Below are 13,668 nucleotides of genomic sequence, written 5' to 3'. Positions count from 1 at the left end.
GAACACTGCCAGGGCTGGGGCAGCCACAGCTTCTCTGGGCAACCTCTGCCAGCCCCTCACTACCTTCATAGGAAAGTATTTCTTCCGAGTATCTAGCATGAATTTCCCCTTTCCCAATTTGTACCCACTACTCTTTGTCTTATCCCCCCCCCTCGTTCAATTTGCACCCACTACTCTTTGTCCTTTTAAAATATGCAGTTCATAGTTTAAAAACTGTAAGCTTCAAACACAGCTAACACACTAAACTAGAATTCAGGTTGTGGCACCGGACATTGTTTAAGTCTGACTAAAACAGCCAAATGAGGCCCCAGGTTTTGTAATGGAGGTTATAAATGCTCTTCAATGTCCACAGAAAAGCCACAAACTCAGGTGTCTTTCTGATTTTTTTATTAATAAATACCTTAACAGCACCAATGATATTTGAACATAATCTTGCAATGCTGTGAACGGCAGCTGCTTGGGGACAGTGAGGAGACAAATCTGTATTTTCATGTACAGCTGATCATATTCTCCTGTTGTGTTTCTTGTAAACAAAGCCATCTCTTTCATATTTAACACCTTCTATAAAATTGATCAAGTCAATACCAAATAAGAGGGAAATGCTCATTTTAATCTACTGCCTCCTTTGGTTTAAGGTGACTCAGTAAGTCTCAGGAGTGCTACAACTTCAAACCAGATTGTTTTGATTCCTTTTAAAAACATCTTTTCTTTGCATATATGTGTGCACACACGTTGAAAACAAGACTTTTGGCCACCTTAAAGTTCCATATATTTGAAAGTACATTAGCATGAACATTTTGACAACAAAACCAGAGAAAAGTGTATTTCTATACATCAGAGGTCTGTACATGAATAAGCATTTATACAAATATAATCCACCAAATATTGGCTTCTACGTACAATTCTGAAATATGGTGATTCATTTAGATTTCCTAACCTCCAACCATGCTGGCACTAACAGGAACATTTCAGGCTGCTTGAACACCCACAGAGTATGTTTGTTTTATAAGGTGGGCACAAATTTCTCTTGCTGTATTTGCACTTTACTTATGAATAAATTAAGTGGTAAAGTGAAGCTTGAACAACATAGTCTGTGGTGTAGTAACATCAGCAACTGCAAGTTCCTGGCCATCCACAAGCCCCAGTTCTGAAACAGAAAGAAAAGCTTAATTAATTTAATTAAACCCATGTGCTTTGCCTTTTCAAGCAGCCCCAAAAAATTAGAAATGCTATTCCCACAAACTGTAAATATGATTAAATAAAGCTGCGAACAGCTCACTGGCTAAATTAATATTAATCCAATTTAACCAGGAAACAAACCTTGTTGGGAAATATATATAAAACTCTACAGAAGTATGCTTAAATTTACAGCAGTTATTTTGTTGCTTTGCTGCAATGTTCTGTGCATCTGCCTGCACTTCACCTTTAAACAACTCATGCACCTGAGAAACGTGAAACTGAAATTGAATGTGTATTTAATGTAAAAGGACAGTGAAGCACATTCTACTGCATAATGCAAGATAAAGGTAAATATCCACATAGAGGAGTGAAACTGACTTCCTCTAACTTGAAAATCTACATCTGACAGCTCCATGATACCTTTTAGTGTCTTGGAAAGATTTGGCCTTGTTCGTTCTTCAATTGAAGCTACAGTCTGCAAATTAAAAAAAAAAAAAAAAAGGCCAATTTGGTTGTTTGGGTTTTTTTTTTCAAATTCAGTAAATTTAAGTAAATTCAGAATATTAAAGTCAATTATGTTTATTCAGATTACCTGTAAATAAAGTGTTTTATTTCCTCCATACATAGTTGCTGTGATTGCAGGAGATTTCATCTGCCTATATATAAACATTTTAAAACAAACAAAACACAAACAAGGCAATCAGGTTAAAAATACATTTAGAAATTACCTTTTTAAAGCACTAAACTAACAAATTATCAAATTATTTAGAATGGTTGCAACTTACAATGAAGCATTATTTGTCAAGTAATCCAGGATCTCCTGCAATTTAGCTGATGGGGAAATCTCTATGTTTTGGGGAAGCTGGCTGCAGGCTGGACAGTTCTCCTACCACAAAACAGGACAAGGATACACATTATGTTAAAGATGATTTTAAAAATGCTGCTAGTAAGGTCTCAAGAGCGTTTATGTTGTGTTTTTTTTAAAGTTTTAGCTCTAGAAATATTAATAGTTGCAAATATTAATGATAAAATTAATTTCCTTCTGAAGTCTGTCACTGACTGACTCCCAACAGCACTTAAGTATTTAGGAATAACAAATTTCATGTGACAAAATCCAGTACTCTAAACTTTCAGATCAGTTTTTGCCATCACCTCTTTTTGAGAAGATCTGCCCATGAGTCATCTTAGGTTTGAGGATCTTATTTTGTAGTTCTACTCTGCAGAAGCAGCAGACCATTAAAGCTGTAGTTTCCACTTTTTAAACTTCAGAAATATTCAGTGCTAGGGCGAACTGATTCAATACTGAGGTTCAGAAACACACACAAAGTGCATAAATACAAATCAAGGAAAAAATTCTTCAAGCCTTTAACAGCACTAACCTTTCTTTCAGCTTCAAAACTGTATGTATATAATCCATCCACATCATTGAACACCAAGTAGTTGTTAAGAGGAACATATGCACTGTAATGACAAATATGTCAGTGTTGATACATGGCCGTCTGCTGGAAACCATGTCTGTTATTAATAAGAAATTAAATACCTTGTGGCTATTTTAAAAACTTCCGTGGCGCAAACAGCTGGAATGAGAAAAAAAAATTGTTACCTAGCTCTACCAGACAGGCAAACATCACACAGTTGTACCAAAGTGACAAAAACAATGAAGTATAACGGTCTACGAAGAGAAAAGTAAACATCTGAAGGCAGCTGGTAGTTCTGTACATTAACACCATAGATTTGGCACTAATCTGAGACTATGTCAAGCCTATGTACTGTGATTTTCAATTTTTCTCCCCAGTCATAAATGCTTTTGCTCTCTCCCAGAGTCATAGCATTTATCCAGTCATATACAGTTTCTCTAAGGAAAACAGAAATGAGACTGTAAGTATAAATCAGAGACATTTAAAAATTACTATTATTCTCTCCACATTGTCAATTCCAAATTGTTGCCCCACAAAACTCTCAAGTCAGTAAAGCAGAAGTGAAATGAGTTCTTTCAGCATACCTGCAATTACTGCATTTGTAGAAGCTACTGCTGGAATAATTCGTTTAACCACCCCTGTAAAAACAAAACATACAGCTCTGGGTTTTCCAAGAAACTCCATTGAGAGACTACTTCTAGATAGAATAATTTAAAATGTCCAAAAGTACTCTAAAGAACACTTTAAAGTGTCCAGAAATTTCTCTAACAAACAGATATAATGGCATGCTGCTGCATTACTTGAGCCCTTTATTTCAGGAATGAATAAAGCACATTGAAAAAAAGCAAGTATCAAAGAGAACTATTGAACAAACTGAAAGCAAGTATTCTGTATTTAGCACTGGAAATTAGATCTCTGTTCTATTTCTGTTTAACTGAAGAAATGCATAAAGGAAAGACAGTTGAGGTTTAAAATGTGATTAAATGAGTGTCAGCATACAGCACCTGCATGTGAACAGAGGCAGGGACAGCAGAGAGGAACAGATGCTATAGACTTAACCAGCGTGAACTGGCACAAAATGTTGCTATTGCTAAAAAAGACAATCAAGTCCTTTTGTTTCTACTCTTCGGCCCAGCAAGAGTGGTCACTGTGTAATGTGCACTCTGGAGCTGCTCCAAGTTAAAAATAAAATAGCTAAAAGAACGTTCAGTTTTATCTCAGTAAGTTCCTCTGATTCATCACGAATGCCCGAACATCTGATTTGTCATAAAAATATTTATGCTGGCACAGGAAACGAGCTGCTTGTTTCTGATTTAAGGCTGAGAACTATCTCAGCACAGCTGCCAGCTTAGTCATAACAAACACAAAGAATGCCAATCCAGCCTAGGTGGAAATGCCACAACTTGGTGAAATGCCATCCTCTTACCTTGGGTGAGTCTGTAGGTAACACCTTTAATATTAAATTGTGATGCTCTTTCTAAAGACTTCTGGTAAATCCACTGTATATGTTCAGGGTCATCTCCATCCAGTGCAATACCTTCTACAGTAAAGAATTTACAGGAAAATTGCAATTATAAAAGTTCTCCAGAAATACAGTATTCTTTTTGTCTAAAAAACCCACCAGTTTTAATTTAAAACTTGAAACTTGACATTTTAAATAACCAAAGTATTATTTTTACAAACATCTTTAGTTTTAACACATCCTATACACAAACTATCATCACTGCACAATTTACAGAGCTGTTACAGGTTACATTTTAATTCAGGAAAGACACTGTGCAGTGTGAGAAACATGAGAAAATATGGACCTAGAGAGTGAGTTCAAGAAGATAAAATTCACCTCCAGCTCAGAGGAGGCTTAGACTCAATATGAACCACACGAGGTTAAGAGGCGGGATTTATTAAGAGCATACACTCAAGTTAATTAAAAGGAAAAATGTTCACTTAGCACCAGTACAACACATTAATTACCTCCAAAAGGCTGTTCCTTTGGCCACTGCAATATCCTGACATACTCAATGCAATGCTCTGGCAGTCTGGGCATGGATGCAATGGTGCACATGGGAAAATTGACCTGGTTGGTCAGGGGAGGAAAACCAGAAGAAAGCATGATACATTAGGTATAGTACTAAGAAAAGAAATCAGCAAAGCAGAGGAATATGAAAAAATGGCAATTTCACTGGCTGAATTACCTGTGGTGGGTAAAGTGCAAGTGTGCACTCAACACATGCTGTCATACCAGGAATAATCACACGAACATTTCCTTTGAAACCTTCTGTCCCTCCATCTATTAGAGGTATGATGGAACTTGGATCCAGGACACCATCTTCATAATGCAAAAATGACATCTAACAAATAAAGGGGGAGCGGGGTATTGGGTTGTGTTTGGTTTGCGTTTTTAAACAAGTTGCAGCAAGAAAAAAATCCTAACATTTTAATCTTAAATGTACATCCAACTATTGAGTGCTTAATATACAGTTTATTTTAAGGGTATATAAAACACTTGTTTGTCAGTGCACAAAACTTTATCAACCACCTTCACCTTCTACCTCCTCCCCTTATTCCCCTTATAAATGCTATTATTTGCTATACATGTTCTTATAGTTCATCAGAACAAATGGATGGTTGGTTGGTTCGTTGGTTGGTTGAAGGTTTCATTCTTGATTGGTTGTTTTGCTTTTGTCTTTTTCTTTTTTTTAATACAGGTAGATAGTCCAGATCATTGTTCTATAAACAAATTCACAATGATAAAGCTACCAGCTTTCTGGTCACTGAATTCTGTAACAGTGGAGCTCCAAATAATGGCATTTACAAGCTGCAGCATGATAAATACTGTTTGGCTAATGAAGAAAAAATTCACAGTGAGAGCACCCAGAGCAGCTCTGGAGCTTTCTTTTGTGATTTTCAAAAACTGACTGCAGAACACCACAAGCAATGTAACCTAACTTTGAAATTATCCCTGCAGGGCACTGCACCAATGTTGGCTAACACCCCTCAAGAGAAGGGCAGGTAAGACAGCCTGCATTTCATCCTGCTCACAGAAAGAAAACAGAAATAGCTGCAGAAAGCTGTGAGTTTCAACAGCCCTCATTCATTTCCATGACACATTCTACACAAGTATGTTTAGTTTTAGTCATCTAAACTCAAGCAATAATCAGGCATTAAGAAAATTGAAAACTTTACCAGCATGCCATTTATCCATCTTCTTGCAATTATAGAGTCCAGCCCACAAACAATAATATGGAACTCTAGGGAGAAAAAAACATTATTGAAAATCTATATTAATGCAGACTTCCTAAGACAAGCAAAGCATTCTGTCCATAACAGGGACAGTGACTGAAGCTTAGCTATCTCCCCTAGATTACCTGTATCACAGATGTATTTAAATTTTGACTACGTGTTATTTCCAGTATACTGTGGAAGACCAAGCAAGCAAAGCAAAGCAAACTACCAGGAAAAGCAGTGAGCAGCAACATCTGTGAGGGTCCCCCCTAAAGCACCAATGAGTGTTTGTCAGGCAAACAAATTCCACTTACGTCGATAGAAGCTTTCATCCATGTCCTGAATCTTTTTAAAATATCTGAATTCAAGACCAGTAAAGGAATATATTTATAGTTAAGTTTACTGTTTTCTATTTGCTAACCTAAAGCCAAAATATTATCTAATTTATTACTGTAATTCTATATAAAACCTTCAAAAAAACTATGTGATCTGAGATGAAATTCCCAAAGCTGAAGCTGTAACATCTCACAAAACTAGTAAAGGGCACAATGGAATACTCCTAAATGGCAAAGTTCAGCAGGTGAAATATTTAGGAAGCTCAAAATATGTGCTCTCACAAAGTTCTTAACCATTAAGTGCTGCTCTATGTTTATAAAGCAATGCCTCCTACCAGTGCTTACTCAAAGCTCTCTGGTGAATAATTCCAGTATCTCAGTGAAAATTACAATATTGCAGCCAAATAAAAAGACTCAGTGGAAAAATACAAAATAATTTCTGAGCCTTTCCCATGCAGATTCCCTATATGCTAATGGCATAGAGAAAGAATTCTGAAACTCACCAGCTGAATGAAAGTGTTCTTTATTGTATGAGAAACAGAATGGCAGCAAAATACTTTAGATACTCTTACCACCTCCAGAGTTTTCTAGGATATTGAAGCCTTCAGGGCTTCCCTGTGAAAGGATACGGTACAACAGCACAGTCGGGAATGCGACTGTTCAGGAATTCTGCTGCAACTTCTGCTTTTGGTCGCCCCACATCCTTCGGTCTGGGAAAAACCAAGCAATTCCAAATGCTTTATTTTATCAGATTTCATCTTTCCAATATCTATTGCAATATTAAATTAAGTGGCTAATTGTTACTTTAGGATCATTTATTTAATTGGATAATATTAAGGCATCCAACCCAAACCATTCCATGATCCCTGTAAAGATCTGAGAGCCTCAGAATTAACTACAGTTATCAGCACCAAAAAAGATCTCATGATTTTTCACTGTACTTGGATGAAAAAGGTACCAGAAAATCTGAGATCTCAGTCTGTGTGCATTTATTCCTTGGTGTCACCTTTTCCAGCAGTCATTAGCTGTACTGGAATGGCAAGGAACATAAATTGATTTTCTTCATGCCACAGATCCCAAAACAAGAAGAAATATTTAGTTAATTCTGAGTACTATTGTGACATGAAGGTCCAGCAATCTTTAATGACCTCTTGTCCAACCAAAATAATGAATGTATTAACATATTTATTTAGGTACATTTAAAAAACCCCAGAAGTTAAACTGTGGAAATATAAAGTATCACTCACCGAAACAAAAACTGTCGATTAAGGTTAGAAACATCTATAGTATCCATGTCAATAACATGGATCTGTCTGAAGCCAGACAGTGCCTGGGAAAAGAGAAAGTCAGCTTCATTTAACAGGAAATTAAATGCACACAAAGCTCCAGAATTCCCTCCTCATGCCAAAACAGCAACCTTTGGAGGAACAAATGTATTTGCTCCTCATTGCCTGTGCAGACAGGTACATGGTCATTCTCTGTTCAAAGGGGTTTTGTGGGGCTGCTAATGCTGGTATTTAGACAGATGGAATTAATAACTTTCACACAAAGACAATGCTTTCCTGAAGGCAATATTGCTTTGGCCTACCTAATGCTAACACAGGGAAGCCAACAATAGGCTGATCTATAAGGGGAAGCTGCACTATTCCTTCGTGGCTAGAGTAAATCAAAAGGGTCCACTGGGAATAAAGAGCACAGAATTTAAACAAATACCATGAGCACTTCCATGCTTGGCAGGACTAGAAAAAACAAAATTCCTTTAAAAGGCTTTTTTCAAATTCCTTTTAAGGTTTGAGACATTGACCATTTTCACAGTTGGCACAAAAGAGTCTGGCATATTGACCCAGATATCACAGTTCAAAACAAGGCAGCATTCCTCATGGCATTCAATGCTGAAGGAGGTGGCAAACACAAAAATCACCTCCCTAAGAACACACTAAACCTCTGACAGAAGCTCTGCCTTGTCTCCATTTGCATGCAGGCCATCAATACATCTGGGAAATAACTTTATAGTAAAATTGCCTTAAAACTGTATTGTGGGTCTGATCTGATAAAGTAGTAACATCAGTCACACACAAAGAAACAATGTGAACTGCAGTTAAAGGGAAACAAATACTGTAAAACACAGGGTTTAGAGAAAATAAAGGAGTTGTGATGTCCTGAAGTGACTAAAAAATTTGAATCATATACAGAATGTTTTTTCCTTTAAGACTCCATCTGTTTATACATAAAGATTTTGAAACTTTTTCCTTTACGCTATCTGAACAGAGCTATTCCATGCATAACAAGGGATGCACAGAAATCCCTGTTCTTAAATAGAAATATGGGGAAGTAGAGTAATAGTCCAAACTACCAAACTCAAATGGTTCATAACAGTGGTACACTGAGATAAATATGAGTGCTTGTGAGGATAAAAACCACAATAAAAGGGTAATTAAACTCTTGCATTTGAAACCACGCTTCCTTGTAGCATTAGGAGCATGATTTGCTCATGAAGTTCACTTCATTTCCCCAGTTCTGGCAATTAGGGAGAATCACTAAGGCTGCACATGAACTTTTGGCTACTCTTCATACAAAGCAGCCTGTTGTACCTCCAGACAAGCTTTGAGATAGCTGAATAAATAACATGCAACATATGAAAATACCACCTTTCAAGTACATTCTTCATCTTTATTGTCTGTATCAACATGTATTTTACACATGTTGATTAGAACTTAAAATTCTAGTAACTGCATACAACCAAAACTGCAAAATTAGTAAACTGAAAAAGATAGTTTTGTCAAGGAAAAAAAGAAAAAGAAACAGAGAAGATTCTAAAAAAAGGGTTAAAACAGAGTAATTACCAGGTTTTTCAGGAGTTCACATCCTAATCCTCCTGCTCCAATAACTAGTACTTTACATGTGCTTAATAAAAAATCAAGAGCCTGCAGAAAACATAAACCAAAAAATTAGTACAATTTTTCCTTTGTTTCATAACCCTTACAAACATGTTACCATAAATTTTCAGTGCCTAGTGAGTTACAGATAAAGCAACTTCGCACTTGCAGGAGTAATTACATATCAGACTTTAATCAGTTGTTGACTTCATGCAGTTCCCATATCCTCACTTAGAGAGAATCAAGACCTTTGCTGATATTAGTATATTACTTTTATAATCCTTTTGACTATGAAAATAGCAAGGTCCACTCATTATTATTTGGTTTAAGGTGATAATGCTTTCCTTCTTCAAATATTTCACTGATATATAATACAAAATAAATCTAAACAGATAGAAAGTGTTGCTGAACAGAAAGAACTGAAAATGTTAAGTATATAATTGCTTTCTGTGACTTGTCTCCAACTAGTAAATAATGGAACAGTACATTAAAAAGATAACAGAAAAATACTTTCAACCATAAGTTCTGAAACAAAATGTACAACAAAAGAAGAAAAGCAGAAGAAATACTTAAAACAGTCTACCCTACTACACATCCTATTCAGTTCTCAAAGTACTCATATTAACACTAATTTCTTCCTTAAGTACAATAAATTCCTCACTGTATCAAATTACTTTAAAATGGAGATATAAATGCTGCTATTTTTCATGTGAAACTCAAAACCAGCATAATTCATACATTACTATGTATTTATATATGATGACAGTGAGCTTGAAGTTGACAGGGTACAACTTAAAAATACAAACTTATGAAAAGTACACATCTTCTCCTAGGACCACAATGATCAATTGATTAAAACACAAGCTTTTCATGCAGCTTTAGTACTCACACATTGCTGGTGGTCAATTAATGAACCTGTTTACATTAATTGCAACACACTCTACAAATATTTGATTGAAATGAAGTCTTTCTCACTTGAGTGCCTGGCTCGAAATCGGGATGTGTGAATGGTCCAGATCGCTCGAGGAACTTCTTTACATGGTTCCAGCGACCTTCCCAGTCTCCAGAGTCCCCACACCCACCATCAACAGCCATTCTGCACAGAACACAGTAAATTCAGCTGCAAAATCAGACAGGAAAAGCCACACCTCCAACTTTCTACACAAAGCACACCTTAATTATTGACCATTCATACAAATGCATCTGCATATTCTTCATATGCACATGAGCATTTGCAGGAGTGGATTTTATTTGTGGATCTAGAAAGCAATAATATAAATATGCACAGAGAGGAAAAACAACCCAGGCATTTTAATAAATCCACTGATTTAACTGTTACTAGTAAAAGTTGACCTGCAGTGAAAAAAGGGTCTAGTCTTACTACTTTTATTTCCCTCAGATTTGAAGAGGACACAGAAAAAGAGCTTGTTCCTCTAGATTTTGAGGGTGATGGTTTTTCATCAGTCAAGTCTTGTATCTTTTTTTGACAGACTCATCAGTCTGTAACTGCAGTTGTGAGGCTCTGAATGAATTACAGTAACATGCCCCAACATCATCCTCTGAATATTCAGGGTAGTTTATTTAGACAAATATTTTTAAAAGACATGAACCCTGAATGTTCGTCACCCTCAAGTGGTACCATGAAATTAGAACTTCCCCATTTTTCAGGCATCTCCGAGCCTGTCTGCAGTAACAGTCTCACTTGAAAAAATATAAATGTTTGCAGTTATGTTCCTTTAAATTTTTCAAGGCAGAATTTTGCATCAAATACTCCACTACCCTTCTCCCTATTTGCAGGTCACTTTTAATAGTACATATGCATAGACTTAAATTTTTAAGAAACTTACTGGAATAGTTAAAAATCAGCTCTCAAGTAATTTTCTACTATAAGATCAATACCTACTTCCTTATTAAATAAAGAGGAGCTCCACTCAATAAATATGATTATGTTCTATATTAATATAAAACTAAGCTCATTATAGAACAGCTCTGCTAATCCTGAGTAACAAAGTGTTAGCTGTTTTCTTCTATGAAGCACTATGAAAAGTTCTTGTCTAATTACTCTTGGTAATGTTTAGAATTTATTAGAACTTCCTTCTAACTCATCTCAAAATCAAATGAAAATGTGAAAACATCTACAGCGAGTTCCTTTATCTTCACAGAATTTAAACCCTGGACAACACGGTATGCTGACTGTAAATGAACTTACAGGCAACTGATTTTGCAAAAGATTTTCAGTAACAGGGAAAAACTTCTCTGCAGGAATAAATAAATCATAATTCATGTGTGATGTCCCTGCCCATGGCAGAGGGTTGGAATGAGATGATCTTTAAGGTCCCTTCCAACCCAAACCATTCTAGGATTCTGTGACAATTTGACTGCAGACTGAACTCTCCTCAATAACTGTTGAGGGAAGTTATTTGCTACATGAGAAGTTAAATAAAACCTACAAAAATTATTTCAATTCATAAGGGTCTTTTGACCTCAGATGCACCTTCATATCTCCTTCAGTTCTCACAGTAATGTGAAAATACACATATTTCACATGATGGGAAATGGTGTAAATAAACACAACACCCCCTCTGCAGAAACCCTCATCTGTGGTACACCAGATTTCAGGTGCATTAAGCACTGACTTAAGCAAATAAAACGGGTCAACAGACATCACAGAAACTGCTTATATGGATATTATAGTTTTCAGCATTTCTGGAAATGAGTGTAGAAGGTGTGTTTGGTGACATTAAAAACATTTTTTTATTTTTTTTATATAGTCCCTATAAACAGCTACTAAACAACAGCACTCATTTTCTGTTTAGATGAGCATTTCCGTTTAGATGTGTATTTTCCTTCCTAAGTGATAAAAATTATAAAATCTAGTTTCACTTCTGCAATTACACTACAGTTCATTTTTAGAGGGTTGGACATTGTGGAGATCTGAAAAACATCAGTAACTCAACCTGAGATTTTATGTTTTATTTCAGAGACAGTTTTTTTTCTTTTTTGTGGTTTTTTTTTTTTTTTTTTGTGCTGTGACCAGGTATAAGAGTTCAACAACATTATTATTTGAGTTATTTTCTTTTTAAATTTTGTTTGAAATATCAGAGCACCACAGTCCTTACATTGCTTTAAGCTCAGACTTTTCCCTGCCACCTTCACATCTCCAAAGCTCCATGCTTTTGGGGGACTTGGCATGCAGCCCTCCCATCCCACATGCCCAGGGAATGCTGTGACCCTCATCCCGGCACACATGCACCGCCAGTGCCCAGGCAGCCTGCCTGTGACCTGGGGCAGAGGGACGCAAGCACATGGAACGGAGCAGTTAAGGGATGGAAGCAGATGATGTTAAAGATTTCTCAATATTAATTTTCACGGCCTTTAAGGCAGGTGTGTAGATTTTAAGGAGTTTTCATGTGCAGAAACAACTGTTCTGCAGTGTGAATTTTTAATTTTAAGCCAAAACTTAAGTCACCTGCTTCTAGCCTAGAGGCCCTCCCAGGTCCCTGACCGGCAAGGCAGCTTTCCCCGCTCTGGTCACCAAGCTCTTCAGCACACCATGCCAAGCCGCGAGCCCGCAATCCCACCCCTTGCTCCTCTCCCCGGGACTTTCCTCTCCTCCAGTCCTGGCTGCTCAAGGGCCCTGCCCCACCTACGCCACCTTTCCTGGGCTTCCCTCCTGCCTCCCGCGGGCCCCGCAGCTCCTCCCAGCCCTCAGCTCCTGCGGGGCTGCGGCTCGCCCTCACCTACCCCCGCCCCAGCAAGCGCTGCCCCTGCCCCGCTCGCCCGCAGCCCCGCACTAACCCATCCGCCAGCAGCTCCTCTAGCCTCCTTCTTTTCTTCTCCCTAAAAGAGAGAGAATAAAAGAAGGGTCAGTATCGCGCTACAGAGACCGGGGAGGAGGGAGAGGGGACCCCGGGCCCGGGGCAGGGCCGGCCGAGCACACACATACAGGGCACTTACGGTTCCTCACCATCCGCCATAGTTCCCTCTGCTTCCCACAGTGCCCCGCGCGGGGCGGGGCGGGGCGGCCCGGGCTGAGGGCTGAGGGCAGCGGGAGCGGTGGCCGTGGTGGGCACGGTGGGCATGGTGGCCTTCGTGGCCGTCGTGGCGATAACCGGCAGGGACACACGGCGGGGACCCTCCGGGCACCCCCGATCGCTGACACAGAGCCCCCCCTCCCGTGCTGCCCGCACCCGAGGGATTTCCCTGTGCCCGCCTCTCATGGGCACAGAGTCATGAAATGGTTTGGCTTCAAAAGGACCTCAAAGCCCATCCAGTGTCACCCCTGCCATGGCAGGGACACTTTTCACTGCCCCAACCTGGCCTTGAACATTTCCAGGGATGGAACAGCCATCTGGGCAGTTTCTCTGCACAGTTTGTGCCAGGGCCTCACCACCCTCACAGGGAAGCACTTCTTCCTAATATTTAATCTAAACCTACTGTCCAACAGTTTGAAGCCATTCTCCTTTGTCTTGTCACTCCAGGCCCTTGTAAATGGTCTCTCTCCATCTTTTTGCAGCCTCTCTTCAGGTACTGGAAGGCCACAATTAGGATATCCTAGAGCCTCCTCTACTACAGCTGAGCCATCCCAATTCTCTCAGCCTTTCCTCATAGCAGAGCTGCTCCATCCCTTGAATCATC

The 13,668-nt window shown here is 38.5% G+C and overlaps 1 protein-coding gene across 4 annotated transcripts; it reads right to left on the bottom strand.

Moving 5' to 3' along the window:
• Nucleotides 1-370: 370 nt before the first annotated feature.
• UBA3 (ubiquitin like modifier activating enzyme 3) lies at nt 371-13,185 on the bottom strand. 4 transcript variants are annotated; one of them, XM_056501839.1, is made up of 18 exons: nt 12,988-13,185; nt 12,829-12,870; nt 10,006-10,126; nt 8,998-9,078; nt 7,402-7,484; nt 6,784-6,864; nt 6,134-6,177; nt 5,781-5,845; nt 4,790-4,945; nt 4,569-4,671; nt 4,024-4,137; nt 3,182-3,235; nt 2,720-2,756; nt 2,559-2,640; nt 1,965-2,065; nt 1,772-1,835; nt 1,600-1,654; nt 371-1,147 (listed from the first exon to the last, which is right to left on the bottom strand). In XM_056501839.1, exons 1-18 carry the CDS (start codon nt 13,110-13,112, stop codon nt 1,059-1,061), a joined length of 1,497 nt encoding a protein of 498 aa, XP_056357814.1. In that variant the 5' UTR covers nt 13,113-13,185; the 3' UTR covers nt 371-1,058. The 4 variants fall into 4 exon arrangements, with proteins under 4 accessions (XP_056357814.1, XP_056357816.1, XP_056357817.1 ...); XM_056501841.1 differs by having other exon boundaries at nt 12,998-13,098; XM_056501842.1 differs by having other exon boundaries at nt 12,977-13,023.
• Between the last annotated feature and the right edge of the window lie 483 nt (nt 13,186-13,668).

Source organism: Oenanthe melanoleuca, chromosome 12, assembly GCF_029582105.1.
Source record: "Oenanthe melanoleuca isolate GR-GAL-2019-014 chromosome 12, OMel1.0, whole genome shotgun sequence".
Classification (NCBI taxonomy): Eukaryota; Metazoa; Chordata; class Aves; order Passeriformes; family Muscicapidae; genus Oenanthe; species Oenanthe melanoleuca.
Note: the sequence above shows the minus strand (reverse complement) of the source record. Positions and strands in the feature narration are given on the sequence as shown.

Bases quoted from the DNA above. Each gene is read 5' to 3' on its own strand.
- UBA3 (XM_056501839.1), bottom strand. From the start codon at position 13,112: ATGCCCACCGTGCCCACCACGGCCACCGCTCCCGCTGCCCTCAGCCCT. The intron at 2,641-2,719 runs GTATTTAATTTC...TTGTCATTACAG, and splicing joins GTTTTTAAAATAGCCACAAG to TGCATATGTTCCTCTTAACA. The intron at 1,655-1,771 runs GTAATCTGAATA...TTTAATTTGCAG, and splicing joins ATAAAACACTTTATTTACAG to ACTGTAGCTTCAATTGAAGA.